Source organism: Dioscorea cayenensis, unplaced genomic scaffold, assembly GCF_009730915.1.
Source record: "Dioscorea cayenensis subsp. rotundata cultivar TDr96_F1 unplaced genomic scaffold, TDr96_F1_v2_PseudoChromosome.rev07_lg8_w22 25.fasta BLBR01000398.1, whole genome shotgun sequence".
NCBI lineage: Eukaryota > Viridiplantae > Streptophyta > Magnoliopsida > Dioscoreales > Dioscoreaceae > Dioscorea > Dioscorea cayenensis.
Window position 1 is genome coordinate 6706 of NW_024086789.1, and position 17462 is coordinate 24167.

The 17462-nt window shown below is 31.8% G+C and overlaps 3 protein-coding genes across 5 annotated transcripts; 1 reads left to right on the forward strand and 2 right to left on the reverse strand.

Annotated features, from left to right (window-relative positions):
- Window positions 1–1194: 1194 nt before the first annotated feature.
- LOC120254260 (putative UPF0481 protein At3g02645) lies at window positions 1195–3428 on the reverse strand. The gene is given in 3 exon segments (XM_039262392.1): window positions 1195–2842; window positions 3022–3060; window positions 3062–3428. Coding segments are annotated over 3 exon segments (1647 nt in total). The 5' UTR covers window positions 3379–3428; the 3' UTR covers window positions 1195–1551.
- Window positions 3429–6398: 2970 nt separating this feature from the next.
- Window positions 6399–9643, forward strand: LOC120254259. Of its 3 annotated transcripts, none has more exons than XM_039262389.1 (9): window positions 6399–6657; window positions 7320–7495; window positions 7593–7774; window positions 7864–8148; window positions 8249–8307; window positions 8400–8436; window positions 8540–8611; window positions 8771–9098; window positions 9217–9643. In XM_039262389.1, the coding sequence occupies exons 1-9, from the start codon at window positions 6555–6557 to the stop codon at window positions 9598–9600; spliced, it is 1626 nt and encodes a 541-aa protein (XP_039118323.1). In that variant the 5' UTR covers window positions 6399–6554; the 3' UTR covers window positions 9601–9643. The 3 variants fall into 3 exon arrangements, with proteins under 3 accessions (XP_039118323.1, XP_039118325.1, XP_039118324.1); XM_039262391.1 differs by lacking the exon at window positions 6399–6657 and having other exon boundaries at window positions 7371–7495; window positions 7864–7895; window positions 7984–8148; XM_039262390.1 differs by lacking the exon at window positions 6399–6657 and having other exon boundaries at window positions 7433–7774; window positions 7864–7895; window positions 7984–8148.
- Window positions 9644–11990: 2347 nt separating this feature from the next.
- On the reverse strand, window positions 11991–13308 carry LOC120254258. Its single transcript, XM_039262388.1, has one exon. The coding sequence runs from the start codon at window positions 13006–13008 to the stop codon at window positions 12370–12372; it is 639 nt and encodes a 212-aa protein (XP_039118322.1). The 5' UTR covers window positions 13009–13308; the 3' UTR covers window positions 11991–12369.
- Between the last annotated feature and the right edge of the window lie 4154 nt (window positions 13309–17462).

Genomic DNA, 17462 nt, shown 5'->3' on the forward strand with positions numbered 1-17462 from the left:
GAGTAATTTTAATTTTTTTTTTAATAACATTTAATTTTTTATTTATATTACTTATAATATTAGAAATTGAAAACATTAATTACACTAATAAATGTCCTTAAAATCTTTGAAATTCAAGGCATAAAATAGTTTTTATGGTAGAAGTTGTTTAATTATATTATTTTATATATGATATTGTCTCAAAACTCCTTACAAAATGTTCAAAACTCCGATGTGAAGCCGGGAAAAATGCCTAGTAATATTATTATACTTATTGTATGCTTCATTATAGAACTTAGAAATCACATTTTTATCATTATAGCTAATAACTGAATAAAATTTGTTCTTATTGAATTGATTTATATATCAATACAATTTGTAAAATGATAACAATCAATAACTAACATTGATTCACACTTATTTTCCTAAGATGAGTGACAGTGATTTAGTTATAAAAATTATCAAACTTGCAAGCTTGCATCCACATCAAGTACTCACGAATAGGGGAATATTTTTTTTTTATAATTAGGGACAATATGATATTCATATCTCACGTCAAGGAGAAGCTATATATCCCTCACCAATATCGCTACTTGAGTAATATTGGCTATTGTTATTTTCTAAGTGAGAGAGGTATCATTTAAGCTCTAATTAATCCATCATAGATGTTGCTTTGCAATGAGATTAATTTCTTATTTTGTCTTTTTCCTACATTTCAACATATCGACGATAACATCTTTTATTGTTTTTTTTATAAAGTGGATGAACCGTGCTTTATTAAAAATAAAAGACAGAGATAGATAACATGATTATCTTCTCTTACGATTATGTTTAGAATTATGATTTAAATGGACTTATTTCTCTTTTTATTCATCTAAAATGTTTGTACAAGAAAAAATAAATTAATAATATAAATAAGGTAAAAAAATAATTTATTATGACATAAAGTATCATAATTTCTTTAGTTACTCCTTCAAAAAAACTCTTATCTCATCTTTTATAATTTATCCAAATTCTGATCTTCAGTCATGTCATGTGTCACATGCATAGAAACCTTCATTTTCTTTTCCTCTTTTCACCATTCCCACTGATACAAAAACTTCGCAATTGCAATTAACCCTAATAGAATCAAACCATGTACGTTAATCTAATAATAATAACATGCATGTCTATATTTATACAACAAAAAAATCAAGTTCTTCCCCTTAACTCATCATATTCATTTAAATGAACTGAATGGTAAGCATAAAATCACCCTAACTAATGCAAACATCATCTTATTAACATATAATAATAATTCTTCAACAAAGCAAACCATTAATTATAAACCAACATTGAAGCAAAGTATATAAAAACACATCTTAGTGCTCAATTTACAATACCTCACATCACTCAAACAAAAAAGAAAGCAAAGATCTAACCACTCCAGAATCATTGATATATCACAAAGACCAACAACATCTTTATACCTTTATTTGATCCATCAAACCATGTCTTCAGTACAGCACACTTCAAATCCACACCATCTTCTTCTCAACACTAGCTTCAAACCTTCTCATTACTAACACTGAACTACAACCAACCAAGTCGACAATTATAAACAGTGCAAAATGCCTGCACACAAGTGAGCATCAAAAGCAAGACAGCAGCAAGCAATGTCAGGATCTGCCAAGAACCCAAAACATACTTCTTCATGAATTTGCCAAGTTTGACACTCATCCTACCATTGTAATACTTGTTGACATCCTCCAAAGCTTTATCTATGAATGGAACCTTTGTCAACCTGACTGATTTCATCATCTCATTCCAAAGATCAGCAACTTCTTTATCACTCTTCATCCTGTTCTTTATCACCTTGCACTTTCTCAGAAGTTTAACATCATCCTCAGTATCAATAATTCCGTTTATCAGTTCGGTGTAACGAGTGAAAACCATTGGACCTGCCTCGACAGAAGACTCATAAGCAACAAGATTGCGCAACACTACTTCAGTGTTGCAGTCTAGAGTTATCTCCGGAAGGTAGAATGTTGCCGTCTTCACATCGAACTTTATCGTTGTTAGGTCTTGGGTTGTAGCCAAGAACTTCACACCTGCTCCAACCAGCTCCGTCACTGAAGGTACCATTATCTCTTCCACTAATGGCGGCTTGTTAATTGAATTAGAACTATCTTTATCATCATTTTTATCACCAAATCTAAAGTGAAGCAAGGACAGAAGAGATCCTTTGATGACTGAACCAAGTGGAAGCTTTGATAAAAACTGCATAGGTTTACCGACGAGGACTTTCTTAACAAACTCAACCACCATGCCTTCACCCTGAGTGATTGAGCTCCAAGTTTCGGTCAAGAGGTTTTTGATACAACTATCATCACCAAAATCTTCTTTTGGATTCTCATCTATATCTAATCCATCAATTGACCCTATATGATCTATTTCATTATCAATTTCTTGATCTTCTTCATTTCTTGGCACTGTCATGCAATAGAGTAACCCTAACAAGTGAGCATGCTTCTTGACATCAATGCATTTACTCCCTTCCAACAACTTGAAAGGCGAAACCTCGGTGACAAACCCCACAAGCATCTTTGAAAGCTCAGCATCAGCTTCCTCCTCCGACAAGCTCTGAAAGCACAAGATCCTCCTCAAGAGAAAGAGAGGTATCTGGTTCTCAAGCATCACAACATCCTTAATAATCGAGTTGTAAGCAAACTTTATCCGCTTCGAGTCGACCATATGAGACATAGAAGGCACTCTTCTAAATGCCTTCCCTTCGACATCGCAGTAGTTCCGAAGAAACTCAAGCAAGAATGAGGCATCTATTGCCATCACCCATGCTAAGGTACTTCCTTTGATATCGAGATGCCTATCAAAAACATTCTTTGTTATATGTATATATATATGATCTTGAAATATTTTTAATTATGCTGAACTCTTTTATTATTTTAATGCATGTGATCATCTAAACAATAATAATAATAATAATAATAATAATAATAATAATAATAATAATAATAATAATAATAATAATAATAATAATCAAACCTATGATAATAAGATCGGATTTCATGTTCGTTTTTCGAGGAAATTATCAACAAGTTGTTGAAGATTGATGTTGCGGAATTGTCTTTGTGCTCCTTTAGCAGTGGCGAGTTTGTAGCTTTGCATCTCATAGAGTTGAGGTTCCCAGTGATGGTAAGGACCGATGGCGAATAGTTGAGGAGTGTAGGCTTCAGGTTTGGAGGAAAGCAAGGGTTTGGGTACTGAAAAAATGGACACTGAAGTTCGAATATTTTCTCTTGTTTCTCTGATTGTTTCAAGAATGTGGATCACCCATTCTTGTTCCTCCATTGGAGGATACCTTGTAAATGCATTGGCATATAATGGATTCCTGGTAGCCATTGTTTTATGGCTTTAGTTTATGTAGGAGGTGCAAGAAGGATGAGTGTGTTTTGTGTTTATATAAATGTTGTGAAGGTTGTGAAAGTAATTTTCTTTAATTAGGTGAGAATTCAAAATCAAGAATTTAATAAAAGAAATTAAGGCAAATATATATGAGTTGAGGTATATGATCAGATGACACTAACCATCATGCATGCATGACTATTGCCCCCCAAAAAAACATAAATACAAGTGAAACCAGTCGCAAAATACAAAATTTAATAATTTACAAGAAATAATATATCTCCTAATTAAGATGATCATCCATATATTAATGGTAGTAGTTTGAGATGAGCATCTCGTATATTAATCTTCTAAATTACTAGAATTGTTCTCCCATAATTAATTAATGTGTGTTTCTATTAAAGTCAAGACTGTATTTAATAGTTGCATACGCATAATAATTCTTCAAGTCTTAGTTATGAATATGTTTAAAACATCTCACCACTGTTTAGAATTTAAAAATATAAATAAATTCCACGTATTTACTTTTTAAATTTTTATAAAATATATTATAGATTTACCAATAAAATATTATTCTAATGTTTACACTACTTTTGACTATTTAAAAATTAAGATGTTATATTATAAAAAGAAAAGAAAACATCTTCCCAAAAGATGTTTTCTTCCCAAAAGATGTTAATTATAAAAAGAAAAGAAAACATCTTTTGACTATTTAAAAATTAAGAGAAAATTTCCTTTTAATAAAGTTAAGATCATGCTAATCACACGTGGACCAAGTTCACAGTGAGTTTTGAAATTAATGAATTTATAAATATAGTACTAATTGCGAAAACATTATAAAGAAGTGGCAAGATTTAACATCTCATGCTAAATTATTCAAATAGATCATTATTAACTTATAAAATATTAAAATGATGAGTCATGACTCAACTAAATGAGAGTGGGCGGGGGATTGCATCAACTATATGAAAATCAAAAAGCAATTGTGGACCTAGTTGTGAGTGTGATTAAAAGGTGATATTTAACCGGTCCCATGATATAATTAACAAGGAATGAAATAAAGAAAAGAACAATAAAGATGGTACACGACAATTAAATAATGGAGTTACTATATATCTTTAAGATGAAACTGCATTTTCAATAAAAATAAGATGCCATATTAAAGTAACAATGTACCCTTTCATTTGTCAAAAGTTGTGTCCAATTATTTGAGGCTTTGACGACAAACCTATTAAGTCAATTTATGTCAAATCATTTTGTGCGTGAAAGACACAATGATTTAATTTGGTTTCTATCCTTACTCTCATCAAACATCTTAATTAAGATTATATGATTAAGTTAAGGGTTTAAATGGTATATGTAATGATGTTATATAAGTTATGGTTTTCTACTTATGATAAGAAACATCAATTTTTTTTTTCTATAAATGATTAGCATGTAAATGGTTTATAGATGAATTTTGATTAATTGATATTTTCTCATTCATTAGTGTAATTTGATGTCTTTAATGTGTGAAGGCCTAAGGGTTTTGTTCTCTTGATACTTTGATTAATATTGTTAAAAATTTAATAAATAAAGATTCTATTTAATCTATTTTTTAATTCATAAATTTATGATATTTAGTTTATATGTGAATTTTATATTGCGTAAGAGCTTTTAGCTAAAATTAAAGTATTTTAAGTCGTGTCAAAGATATTTTGAGATTGCGTGATAATTATGACACATAACTTTAATTTCTTATGTATATCTTCTATACTAACATGTGTTTTTTTTAATAGTGGACTTGATTGAAAACCTCTCAAAATCAAAATTCATAAAGTGGTGTTTTTTTTTAGTAATTATTTCTATGGAGTATTGTTATTTTTTTTTTAGTTGTTTCTGCTATTTTGTTCTATGATTGTTTTAACACTAGTTTTTGAGTTTTTTTTAACCAAAAAGAAAATAATTTTTGAATTATATCTCGATGAAAAACGTCTATTTGAATGGCATCAACTTTTGGTGTTCCACAATATGTAAAGATTGGATAAAGATTAAAGAATCCATAATAGATAATATTAGTGTTAAATACTAATCACATATTATATAGGATTTTTTTATGGATAAACTTATTAGTTATTGAATTTTATTTTTTTAGAAATGTGAATAAATCACAATTTTATTAAAAACAAAAAAGTACACACAACAGAGCAAATCAAAAGCAAACTAGAACAAAGAAAAAACTCATAAAATGTATAGTCAGAAAGCACACGGAGTTTATCATTAAGGTAAGATAATCAGTTATTGAATTCAAATTTTTTTTTTAAAATTAATAATTTTTAAATTTATTTTTAACCAGATTCCAAGGCAAATGAAACCTTTTCTTAAAGGATCTAATTGAACAAATATAAAAAAAATCCTTAAATTAATTTGTGTATCACATAAACTTATAATTCAATGACACAATCTATATAAAAATCTGGCTTATTTTTGCATTTATGTATTTATAAACATGTGAATCTTCCACTTATCCACTTTTAATAAAAAAAAACCTACTCGTATCTATATTTAAATTATTTGTTAAGTTATTTTTTAAAATATAATGTTGGATAAAATTGAGAAAATAATAAAGTTCATGGTTGAATTTTTTATAAAAATAAATAAATAAATAGATGATAAGCGTTTCAAATAGAAAAAATGAATATACACTAATATGAAATTAATACTTTTACCACACATATATTCTTACCTTACATAAATTTTTGAGATTCGATCTTGAATCCTTTCCGAGATAAATACTCTACATAAGGGACACGTGCCATTAATAAAATTAAAAGACCATCATATTAAGATTTATATAATACTTATATACACAATCTGAAAAGCTCCCAAAGGTAAGATGTTATGTGTGTGTATAAATATATTAAAGGGCATTATGGTAATTTTGTATGGTATCCAAAAATAAGGTTTAACGGCATCCCGCGCTTCGCTTCCCTCCATCCTTTCCTATTCCTCCCGTTTTCTCACCAACAACAAACTAAAACTATTTCATTTTATTTTATATTTATTTTTAATTTGTGAAACATAAATGCAAACATGAAAGATCCTTAAATGGAAAGATAAACCCTGATCCTTCTCCTTCTCCACGCCTCCTCTTCTCCTCCTCCTCCTTCTCAAATTCTAAGGAAATAGAGAGGATGTGGGATTTGAGAAACACCACCTTGTTTCTTAGATTTCATTTGCTCTTTCCATTCATCATCTTCTTCTGCTTGTTTTCCTTCTCTCTTGCTTCTTCTATTGGTAGTTATTCCTTTCTAATTTTTTTTTTTTAATTCCAATATATGTTGTTTATTTCTTCATTTTTTTTATTTGAAGGCTTTTGTGGATTTTGGTTTTTTTGTATTTGTTATGTGTTTATCTTCTTTAAAGGATTAGTCTTTTTTTTTACTTTTTTATTTTATTTTTTGTTTTTATGACGCACGAAAGATTGATTTCTCATATCCATTTACTCGTTTTTAATATGGATAAGTCATGTATTTATCAAAAAAAAATTGCGAGAGAAATAAAATGAACTCTTTTGTTGCAAATAGTTTATCTTGTTTAGTGGAATTAGATTTTATATTTATTTTATCACTGTTTATGAAAAAATCTATTGTTTTTTTTTTTCTTCTTCCTTTTAGCATATGAACCTCTAGCAATCTTTGATGTTTAGATGTTAAAAATAAAAAATAAATAAAAATAAAGAAGTAGTATTTACTAATTAAACAACCAAAATTGCTCGTCTTTTCTTTTCTCAACATAGTATTATTACTGTTTTGATCTATTTGCTGCTAAACCAAATGAATCTTATTTATTCATCTTATTTTGTTCCTTATTATTATACACTTTGATTGATAATTTCTTATGTGTTTTCTGCTAAATCTAACTATTTATCATCTTTTTATATATAAATGCATATATAGATGGAGATAAGAATGAATTAAATCAATGGAGGAGGACCATTTTTGAGGAACCATCAGCAACAGTGAAGAAAGGTTCCTTTATCTTGGCTGCTGACAGGACATACAGACAGGATCCTACAAATGGCTACAAATACTACACTGGTGGTTGGAACATCAGCAATGAGCATTACTGGACTGTAAACTGCTCTTTTATTAACTCAATTCCTTATTTCTGATTGTTTCTCTTCTTCTTTGTTGTAATGATTGTTATGTGCTTGCTGAAATGCTTTGTAGTCTGTGGCATCCACTGCTTATCCACTCTTCATTGCGGCACTCTTGTGGTTCGTCGTCTTTGGTTTAGTATTGTTACTTATATGTTGCTGCTGTTGCTGTTGCCGGAGGAAGTCGTACTCTTACTCTCGTATCGCTTATGCTCTCTCATTGATTCTGCTTATTATCTTCACCATTTCTGCGATGTAAGTTTCGGTCTTTTATTGTTCAATGAAATACTAATGTTTAATGACCAAGAAATTCTGTAAAACTAATGTTTACTGAATATATCCAGGGTTGGATGTGCTGTTCTTTACACTGGTCAGGGTAAGTTCAACAAGAGTACTTCCAGTACTTTGGATTATGTTGTCGGTCAATCGAACTTAACAGTGGAGAATCTAAGCAATTTCTCCAGTAATTTAGCAGCCGCAAAGAAGGTATCTATTGAACAGATCTTGTTGCCAGCTGAGGCTCAGGTTAAGATTGATATGGTTCAAAAGAAGCTTAAATCAGCTGCAGATGAACTTGCATCCAGGACAAAGGATAACTCAAGAACTATTCGGACTGTGCTTCAAACTGTGTATGCCATGCCTTTAGATTCTTCGGTCTGAAACTTTAAGGATTAGTTCGTGGATTAATAATATCAAACTGTTTTCCTCTTTTTATCTTTTACATTACAGCCGCTTGGATTTGATTATTCTTTCATCAGTGATGCTTGGTTTGGCATTTCTTGGATTCTGTAAGAACAAAAACAACCTCATTCTAATGTGCTAAAAGTTCTTATGTTTGTTTGATTTGTTCTCATATCACCCATGTTGCTATTTTTTGCAGTTTTCTCTGTTCTTGGACTGCAGTGGCTTGTTTCAGTGTGAGTAAAGAGAATTCATCATTATGAACTTCCTGTAACTCAGAGCATTTCATAAAGTTCTAAGAAATTTTCTCTTCAACTTTGCAATTGCTTAATTTTGCAGTTTGGTGATCCTGGGATGGATTCTTGTTACAGTCACATTTATCTCGACCGGTGTTTTTCTTCTTTTACACAAGTAAGTGCGATTAGTTTTACACCATATGATTAAACACTTCTACATTCTCATGAGAATCATAGCACTTCAATGTAATAGTTTCTGGATTAATATACTTTGTGACATGCTATCATTATCATAGTAACATTAAACATCTTCTCACAAGTATAATCTTATTAGTGTTGTTGCCGACACATGTGATGCAATGGATGAATGGGTACTTCACCCTCAAGCACACACCGCCCTCGACGACATCCTTCCCTGCGTCGATGCTGCAACTGCAAATGAATTCTTATACCAAAGCAAGGAAGTCACATCCCAGCTAGTAAATGTAGTTAACCAGGTTGTAAGCAACATCTCCAACAGCAATATACCGCCTTTTCTCGGACCACCTCTGTACTACAACCAATCTGGTCCTTTGCTCCCCTTGGTCTGCAATCCATACAAGACAGACATGACTAATCGTACATGCTCCACCGATGAGGTCGAACTCCTTAATGCAGCTAAGGTAAATTCACAAATTAATAATCACATTCAGCATAATTTATCAAGAGTTGCATATGAATTCAAATGTATCTTGTCAGTATTAAAATTGGATCAAAATACTAGATGTCTGTATGTTACAGGTATGGCAGCATTATACATGTAAGACTAGTAAAGTCGACGGTGGTGATATATGTGTGACTACGGGTAGGATCACACCAGAAATGTACAATCAGCTCACGGCTGCTATTACCTTGAGCCAAGGACTCAATCATTATGCGCCGTTTCTTGCTGACTTACAAGATTGTACATTTGTTCGTGATACATTTACCAGCATCAGTGAAAAGGAGTGTCCCGGACTCGAGAAGTTCAGTAAATGGATTTACACAGGTTTGCTAATGGTTTCAATTGCAGTAATGCTATCACTCGTATTTTGGCTTGTTTATGCGAGGGAAAGACGACATCGAAAATTCGGAAAACAGGGCTTTTATCAGAATAGTCATGTGCCATTCAGGAATGTGCCGTAGGAAATTGAATTGAATGAAATTTCTGAAAATGTTTGATGCTTCATTTGTCATGTGTTGTTGCATGAAATTGCTGAGTACTTGGAAAAAAAATGTAGATCATGGAATGTGTTTGTGTGGTTTTTGTGTAGCCAATTTTCACAGAATCAATGATTTTGGGGAGTTCTCATGCTTCTTGAATTTTTTTTTTTTTTAATAAAAGTGAATAAACAAAATTTTATTAATTAACTGGAAACAAGAGCGGAGAAAAGCAAAAGAATAGGACCAAGAGATCCAAGACCAAAAAGAAATACATCATTAGAAATAATACCCTTCTAACAATCACATACTTTTTTTAAATATTAGACCTACTTGATTTTATTTTATTTCTTAATTTCATTGAATGGTAGGTTGTTCTCACGTTCACTTGTTTTGATCTTGTGATATATATATATATATATTGAGAAACCTTTCTTCTATATAGTTCCAAACTCAATAACGATATTAATGGAAAAATAAATCATTTTCAAAATATACTTAAATAATAACATGAATCAAAAAACATCTTCGCTAATTTAAATATAAAGATATGGACTTTTACAATTTGCATTAAATTCACATCACTTTACTATATATTATTTATAAGTGGCGCACCCACCTTGTGAAGGAGTGGCCTTTCTTTCATTGTATGCAAGATATCCAACTACAAATCAACTAAAATAAGTTCAAGGTCCCACAACAGACCAAACTCTTTCCTAATTAATAAAAAAAAAAATCTCTCATGTACCTGTGTGAAACCTGTTTAATATATATATATATATATATATATATATATATAATATGCTAAACATGATTGTGATCAGATTTTGACTAATTTCACTCCCTTCTTCATAAAACTTTACCTAATGTATACTATTCATAGAATAATAAGGTATTTTGTAATTAATTCTCTGAAACATCCAGTATTTATGGATATATTTATCTGTATCATCTCATTTTTATTTTTATATATGAGTTAACACAAATATTTTCCTCCCAATCTTTCTTTCCACATCCCATCATGTGCTCCGTTACAAAAGGTTACAAATTTAATTTTTTTAAATCAGTGCTATGGTACTTTCACTTAATAATCACTTGTACATATTGTTAAAATAAATGTATAATAGACATATAATCTGCTCATTGTTTCAAAAAACAAATTTAAATATTTTTATAATATTTTTATTTTTTTATATTAAATATAATATAATATTTTTATTGTAAAAAATTATTTAATTATAACATTAAAATTTTCATTATTTGTCTATACAATATTATTTCATAACTCAAAATTTGTAAAAATCCTCGGTGTGAAACGAGGAAATTTGCATGGTGTACATAATTTCAAATTAATATTAAACTCAAACAGCTTTTAACATTTAATGAGAGTCTATTTTCAAAAAAAAAAAACATTTAATGACAGCCTCAAACACTGAAAAAAAAAACTCATCTATCTTATGTTCAATGATATTTTATTTCTTATGATAGAGTATGTATTTTATTTATTATAAATAATACATATTTACCCAAAATTTGCAAGAGTATATATGTAAATAGAAAATTAACGGAGGTTTTATACCATATATGTCTAGATTACATTAAAAACCAATAAAAATTACTATAAAATCCCTATTTGCTCAATCTTCTTTTATTCCTATATTAATCATCAAAATATCAGCCCTTCATCATCACTAAAAACTCACCTTGACCATTGCTAACACACCCCACCAATTCAAAACTACAATCTCAATTCATTTCACTCCATTTTTAATTAATTAAATGTATATATACACCACCACAAAATAAATAGATTTATACATGTATTATCCATTAAAAAAATACAATTTATTCTATATCTTAATTTCTGAATTGCCACTCTCAAATATATCGTCCGAATAAAAAACCACCTATAAAATTTTATTTACATTTATTAGCATCTTGGATTCTTGGGTGGTTTATAAGCTTACAGGTTGTAAAAACAATTACCCACTTTTTATGGGTTATAAATGCAATTTCCCATCTAGTAATTTAGAGTAATATTTTTCATTCATTTATTTATTAGGGTCAATATATCCCCATTGAAATCCATGCGCTCCCAAAGCGGCTTCAAACCTGCATACAATTCAAAAATTAATAATAAAACTGAAAAAAAACTAAAATTAATAATAATAATAATAAGTAAAGAAAACGGAACGGTTTACCTCAACGGACAGAAGCCACACAAAAACGTACCAAACGGAACGGAACTGAACGCACGAACACGTACGACGCTGCAAACGAAGTCCATGACGCGACGGAGACACTCAAACGGAACGGGTAATGGAATCATTACCGTTTGCCAAGCACAAACAACCATCCAGATCTGAAACTCTTGGTTTTAATGATTTCATTAATCCGCTTTTAATTAGTGATAATATTCATCATTAATCAGTGTTTATATATGATCCACTTGTGAGGATGATGACGATGATGATGCTGATCATACTGCTATCGATAACCAGCCATCAACGGCTGCCAAGAAAACATATGTACAAACGGACGGTTGCGATCCCCTCCGACGCTTGGGAAATTAAAATTAAAAATAATAAATTTTAGTAAATCTATTTTCTCTGTTTCTTTCGGGGGCTCTGGACGCGTTGTCATCACCTTCGTCTCAATCACCGGATTCCATCTGAAAATTTATGTAATTTTTTTTTTTTGGTGATTTAACGAACCTGCCTCGAGATCTGTGCACGAAGATCAGTGATCTTGGGATTAGGACTCGTCGGAAGCGGTGGTCATGATGGAGAGGCGGCTGGGCCGGGGCTGGAAAGCGGCACGGCGGCGCTGTTGGTGGGATGAAGGGCGGATCAGGGCGGCGAGAGCGCGCTTCACCCAATCGCCCTCCACTGTCCCGATTCGGACAAGAGAGTTCGTCATCGCCGATCGACGGGCGTTCAGGCGGTTCGAAGGGGAGGAGAAGGCGTGCGAGACTGACTGCTGAGAGTGGTGGAGTTGAAAGCCCTTGTGGATGCTGCACCGGAACGAGCCAGGATGGGTCGTAGGGGAGCACAAACAGGTCCGGCGGGCGGTGGATCCGGTGTTCGAGATCGGTTTCTTAACAACCTGGTGATCGACGGTGAGGTGGCGGCGAGTCGGGGAGGTAGCGAAGCGGACGGAAGGAGCCATGTGTGTGGCGCCGACGAGATTCACCCGGGTGGGGGACGACGATCGGTGGAAAAACGAGGGGGTTTGGGAGGAGAATGAAGCCGAGGAGGAAGCGAAGGCGGAGACGATGGCACCGGACGAGGACGGCGACGAGAAACGGCCAGACGGGGAGATGGATCGCTGGAAGGCGCTGGACACCGGGAAGACGGGACCTCTGGAGCGGCTTCTCGAGGACGTGGTCGCCATTAGGGTTTCTAGAGAGAGAAAGCTTGAGAAAAGAGAGTTTTAGAGAGAGAAAGAGAGGCTTCGAGTGTCTATTTGGGCAAACCTAGCTCTCCTCCGCCGCTAGATTTATACAAAGTTGAAGGCTAAGAGAAGAAGGGCAAGATCGTAAATATGTGGTAATGGTGTGGTTGAAGTAACCAGAAGAGTGGGTTAGTTTAACCATGGGTTAGGTCCGGCCGTTGGAACCGGGAGTGACTCCCTGGCCCCCATATCGCGCCACGTAGCGTGAAGGATGTCGATCACTACGATGCACCATGTAATTGACGAGAATGCCCTTTGTTTTCTGATACCATGACCCTTGTGGTGAGATCACCGCTCTTTTTTCGCGTAAATGCCGATTAAAATCCTCATTGATAAATTTCCATATAAGACCTAAATTTCATTTTTTTTTTTGTCACGATATTGCCAGCGAATAGGATACGCTCACCTTCTTCGTTCGTTCACCGCTTGGTCAGGGATGTTTCTTTTTTCTTATTTCTTTTCTTTTTCTTTATATATATATATATAATAATTATTATTATTATAATAATAATATTGTAATAGTGCATGTACAGCCTTACAGCTTTATATAATCAATAATTTTCCATTTATGCCAGATTTCATATGCTAATTCACATTTATATATATAAACTTTTTATTTTATTTGTTTCAACTTGTTTTTTTTTTAATAATTAATATGCCTCTCTCCGTTTGGAAAAAAAAAGGAAAATAGAATCAGAGTTTATTAAAAATTTAACAGCATAATAATTTATTTGAAGCATGGAAGCAGCTTCCAATTGGATGATTCATGAAATTATTAAATTACTTGGAAAATGCTTGTTTAATCTATGATTAGAAAGAAGAGGAGAGTTTTGGAAACATGAAATGAAATTTCGTGGATATCAAGAAAAGGCAAATATCTGAGTCTTGAAAATCAGACAACGGGTCGTTTTAGTGGTTAATTCTGCCCTTTCAGGGAGCCAGGAGATGGTTGCCATTTTTATTATCATTATTTTTCTTATGTTTAGATTAATTAAAAACATTAGAGATTTTTGCAGTGTTGTCATGACTCATGAGGATTAGAATTCCTATTTTTGGGGGGTGGATATACAATTCCGGTGTATAATCCAACATACCCTACAGTGTCAGAAGTGTTAGGTCTTAGACAGGTATTGAGTTAGTTAAACGAGAGAGGAAAGAATATCACTATATCAGTGTTGTTGAATCTGTTGTTCGGTGGGGTTCAAATGGATTGTAGTTTTTATGTCTGTTTTTTTTAGTCATTGATTGTGAATCATTGTTAACAACTCTTTGTAATGTTTGAGGTGGTTATATAAAAACAATATGCAAATGCTGCATCTTATTTGTTTTATTTTTATTTTTTTGTGGAAATGGGTCACTAGACCGCTAAAAAAAAAGTAGAGGTGGGCTCAAACTTTAGTAAAGTAAGTGAGGTCAAAACTTTTGACCATGTAGATACTAAGATCACATGTGGGGATGGCAAAACCCGATCCGTCCCGATCCGCCCCGATTTTGAGCGGGGCGGGTTTGGTATTTGCTTGTCCCACCCCGATAATAATTTAATTTATTATAAATATTATATAATATATAGGGTAAATGAATTTTTTGAAAAATTTTCAATAAATTTCTTATGAGTTGTCTTTAAAAATATATAGTTTCTAATCCACCATCGGATGCTCAATCAGTATGACATCAAAGTCGTAAGTGGAGGTCATAGGGTTCAAATCTCCCCAACATGATTGTTCCCTGTATTGCCTGTCACATCGCTCACCCGTGGGAGTTTTATATTATTCTAATCATCGTATCATATACTGAGATCTCAGATCCGTATGTAGATCGCTTTCTATTCATAAAAGAGTGCGCTTGCGCTATTATTAAATATATATATATATGTTTTATAAAATAAATCTATTTTATAAATGTTTTTAATAATTTTAAATACTTATTTATAACTATAAGCGGGCGGAAGATTAACGAAAAACAAAAAGGAGCAGGCGAATAGTGCCCCGCTTTATTACCTGCAGGCGCGGGATGGTGAGGCATGCCCCGCCCCCGCCTCCCGCCCCCCGTCTGCCATCCTTAATCATACGATATAATCACCTACTCGCACTTCGATGATACTATTCCTCATCTGAAATTTAAACTCTCATTATTTGTAAAGGGTTCTAACGAATTGGATATCAATATACCACTTTATCCTCGGTTACATCTTATTTATTTACAAGGGAGACATATTTGCTAGAAACACGTTTTCCATCATGTCCTTGTATTTAGATTCACTTTTCTCTTACTTATATTTTTACAACTTTGACAAATAATTTAAATAAATACATTGATTTCTCTTAGTTTTTTTTAAAAGGTTTGCAATATTAATATTTTTAGTCTCGATTTAAAAACTAAAAATAATAAAATAACAAAAATAATATTTTTTTTTATATGTATTATGTTATTCTTCCTAACTTTCAACAGGTTGGATAGAATTTTTTTTTATTTAGAAAAAAAAAAAATCCGTTTCTATCAAATGAGCTATCAAATAAATAAAATTCAAAACTATTTATCAATAATTTTAATATTACTTTAATATGCATTTATTTAAATTTAGAAATCTATTAAAAAAAATGAGAAATATGCTTGTCATATCTATAAAGTACAGTCCCCACAACATGAATTGCCATATGCAAACAAACTTGATAGAAAATAGTCTTCAAAAGATAATAATTTTTTAATTAAATTTTTATTCAACCAATGAGTCTTCTCTAGAATCAAGATCAAGAGTGAAACCTCATTGGGACACTTGGTTAGGCTCAACTAAAGCTGGATTAGTTTATGATTAGTTGAAAGCTTATTTTGATTAGGTGTCCCAAACTTTGTACCATTTTAAGTTTAATGCTATGCTCCATGGTTAAGTTCCATCATTTACTTAATTTATTATTAGCTGTTGGGTAGCCATATGTTTAGAAGCTTTCATGTTTTCTTTTTTAGTGTCACATTGTGATCATCTACAACACATCCATTTACAACTCACTCCTTGTTTAATTATAAGTATATATTGAATATTTATGTTGAGAAGGAGAGAGAATCAATGGTGAATATTTTTTTTTAATTATACTGTTAAATAGTTTGTGATATTTGTAAAAAAAGGTGTGTGGGTATAATGAAAAATGGTGGCAATCAATCAATGTACCAAAATTATGAATATTGAGAAAACATGTATATAAATCAATGCATTTTAGTTAATTTTGAGTATTTTTATAGCTTCTTTTGTTTGTGATTTTTTTTATTTTTTTTATTTTTACAAAATGGACTAGCTATGTCAAGGGCATGCACATAGATGTAGAGTTTAAATCTCAATATATCTGTGCCATCACCTTGCGTGAATTGGAGGTTCAAACCAGTCATCTTGACAAAGATACGAACACTCTACGTAAGGGATTCAGTACCAATAGATCAAGAGGTCTTTAACTGTGACTTTTCATACAAGTAGTTGTTATGAACAAATATTTCATACAAGTAGTTGTTACGGAAAAAAAAAGTTAATTTTTTGAAAATAAATTTTCATTAAATATAAATATAGAAAAAATGCTAGATTGAAAAATATGTTGCTACATGTTTCTTTCTTGGGTCGATGCTGCTCCAACAACCAAAAGACGGAAGCTGGAAGAGACTTCTTCAACTATCAGGAGTTGTATTTAGTTCTCAAGGTCCTCCTGCACACTGAATGTAACCTTGATGATGGTTCTGACAGCTAATCTGTGTTCTCTTCCTCTGTTGTAGGTCCACTAGTTGGCTTTCGTCTGTTAGAAGATTATTGTGTTTACTGATTGATTGCTACACCACTTCGTGTGGTTCTATTTTATTTTGATGTTGTTTTGTTTATATGTCACTTCCTGTGGTTATTATTGTTGTTGTTCTTTTTGCTCTTTTCTGTTATTCGTTGTTCGTTTTATTTTTTTAAAGTATTTGTGGTTCATAAACTTTATCAAAAATATATATATAAATAAATAAATATTTTGAAGATATAATTTTTTTTACACAAACTTTTTCAAAATATCTGGTGTTTCTCAAGTTTTGAATAGACTTTAATTAAATTTGTTGTTACAAATTTTGTGATTTTTTTACGTAGTTTGCCAAAAATAAACTCACATATATTAAAAATTACGTACATACACAGGCAAAACATCCAACCATATGAAAAACTTAATAAATTTTCTGAAAATTCTCAAGTCATCCCTGTCCTTTCATTTTCTAAGAATCTTTCTTCACCAATCACACTCATCAATACTTTTTCAACAATGACAGGAAAAAAAATTATGAATTTCAAATCATTTAATTAACTCAAATTAATAACATATGGTTGGCAATGTAGATTATAATTTATAACAGATAAGTGAAATTTCAAGTAAACTAGAGTTAAT

Excerpts from the sequence above, each read along its gene's own strand:
- LOC120254259 (XM_039262389.1), top strand. The coding sequence starts at position 6,555 with ATGTGGGATTTGAGAAACACCACCTTGTTTCTTAGATTTCATTTGCTC. Across the intron at positions 6,658-7,319 it reads CTCTCTTGCTTCTTCTATTG|ATGGAGATAAGAATGAATTA; the intron begins GTAGTTATTCCT and ends ATGCATATATAG. Across the intron at positions 8,149-8,248 it reads CGGACTGTGCTTCAAACTGT|CCGCTTGGATTTGATTATTC; the intron begins GTATGCCATGCC and ends TTTACATTACAG.
- LOC120254258 (XM_039262388.1), bottom strand. The coding sequence starts at position 13,008 with ATGGCGACCACGTCCTCGAGAAGCCGCTCCAGAGGTCCCGTCTTCCCG.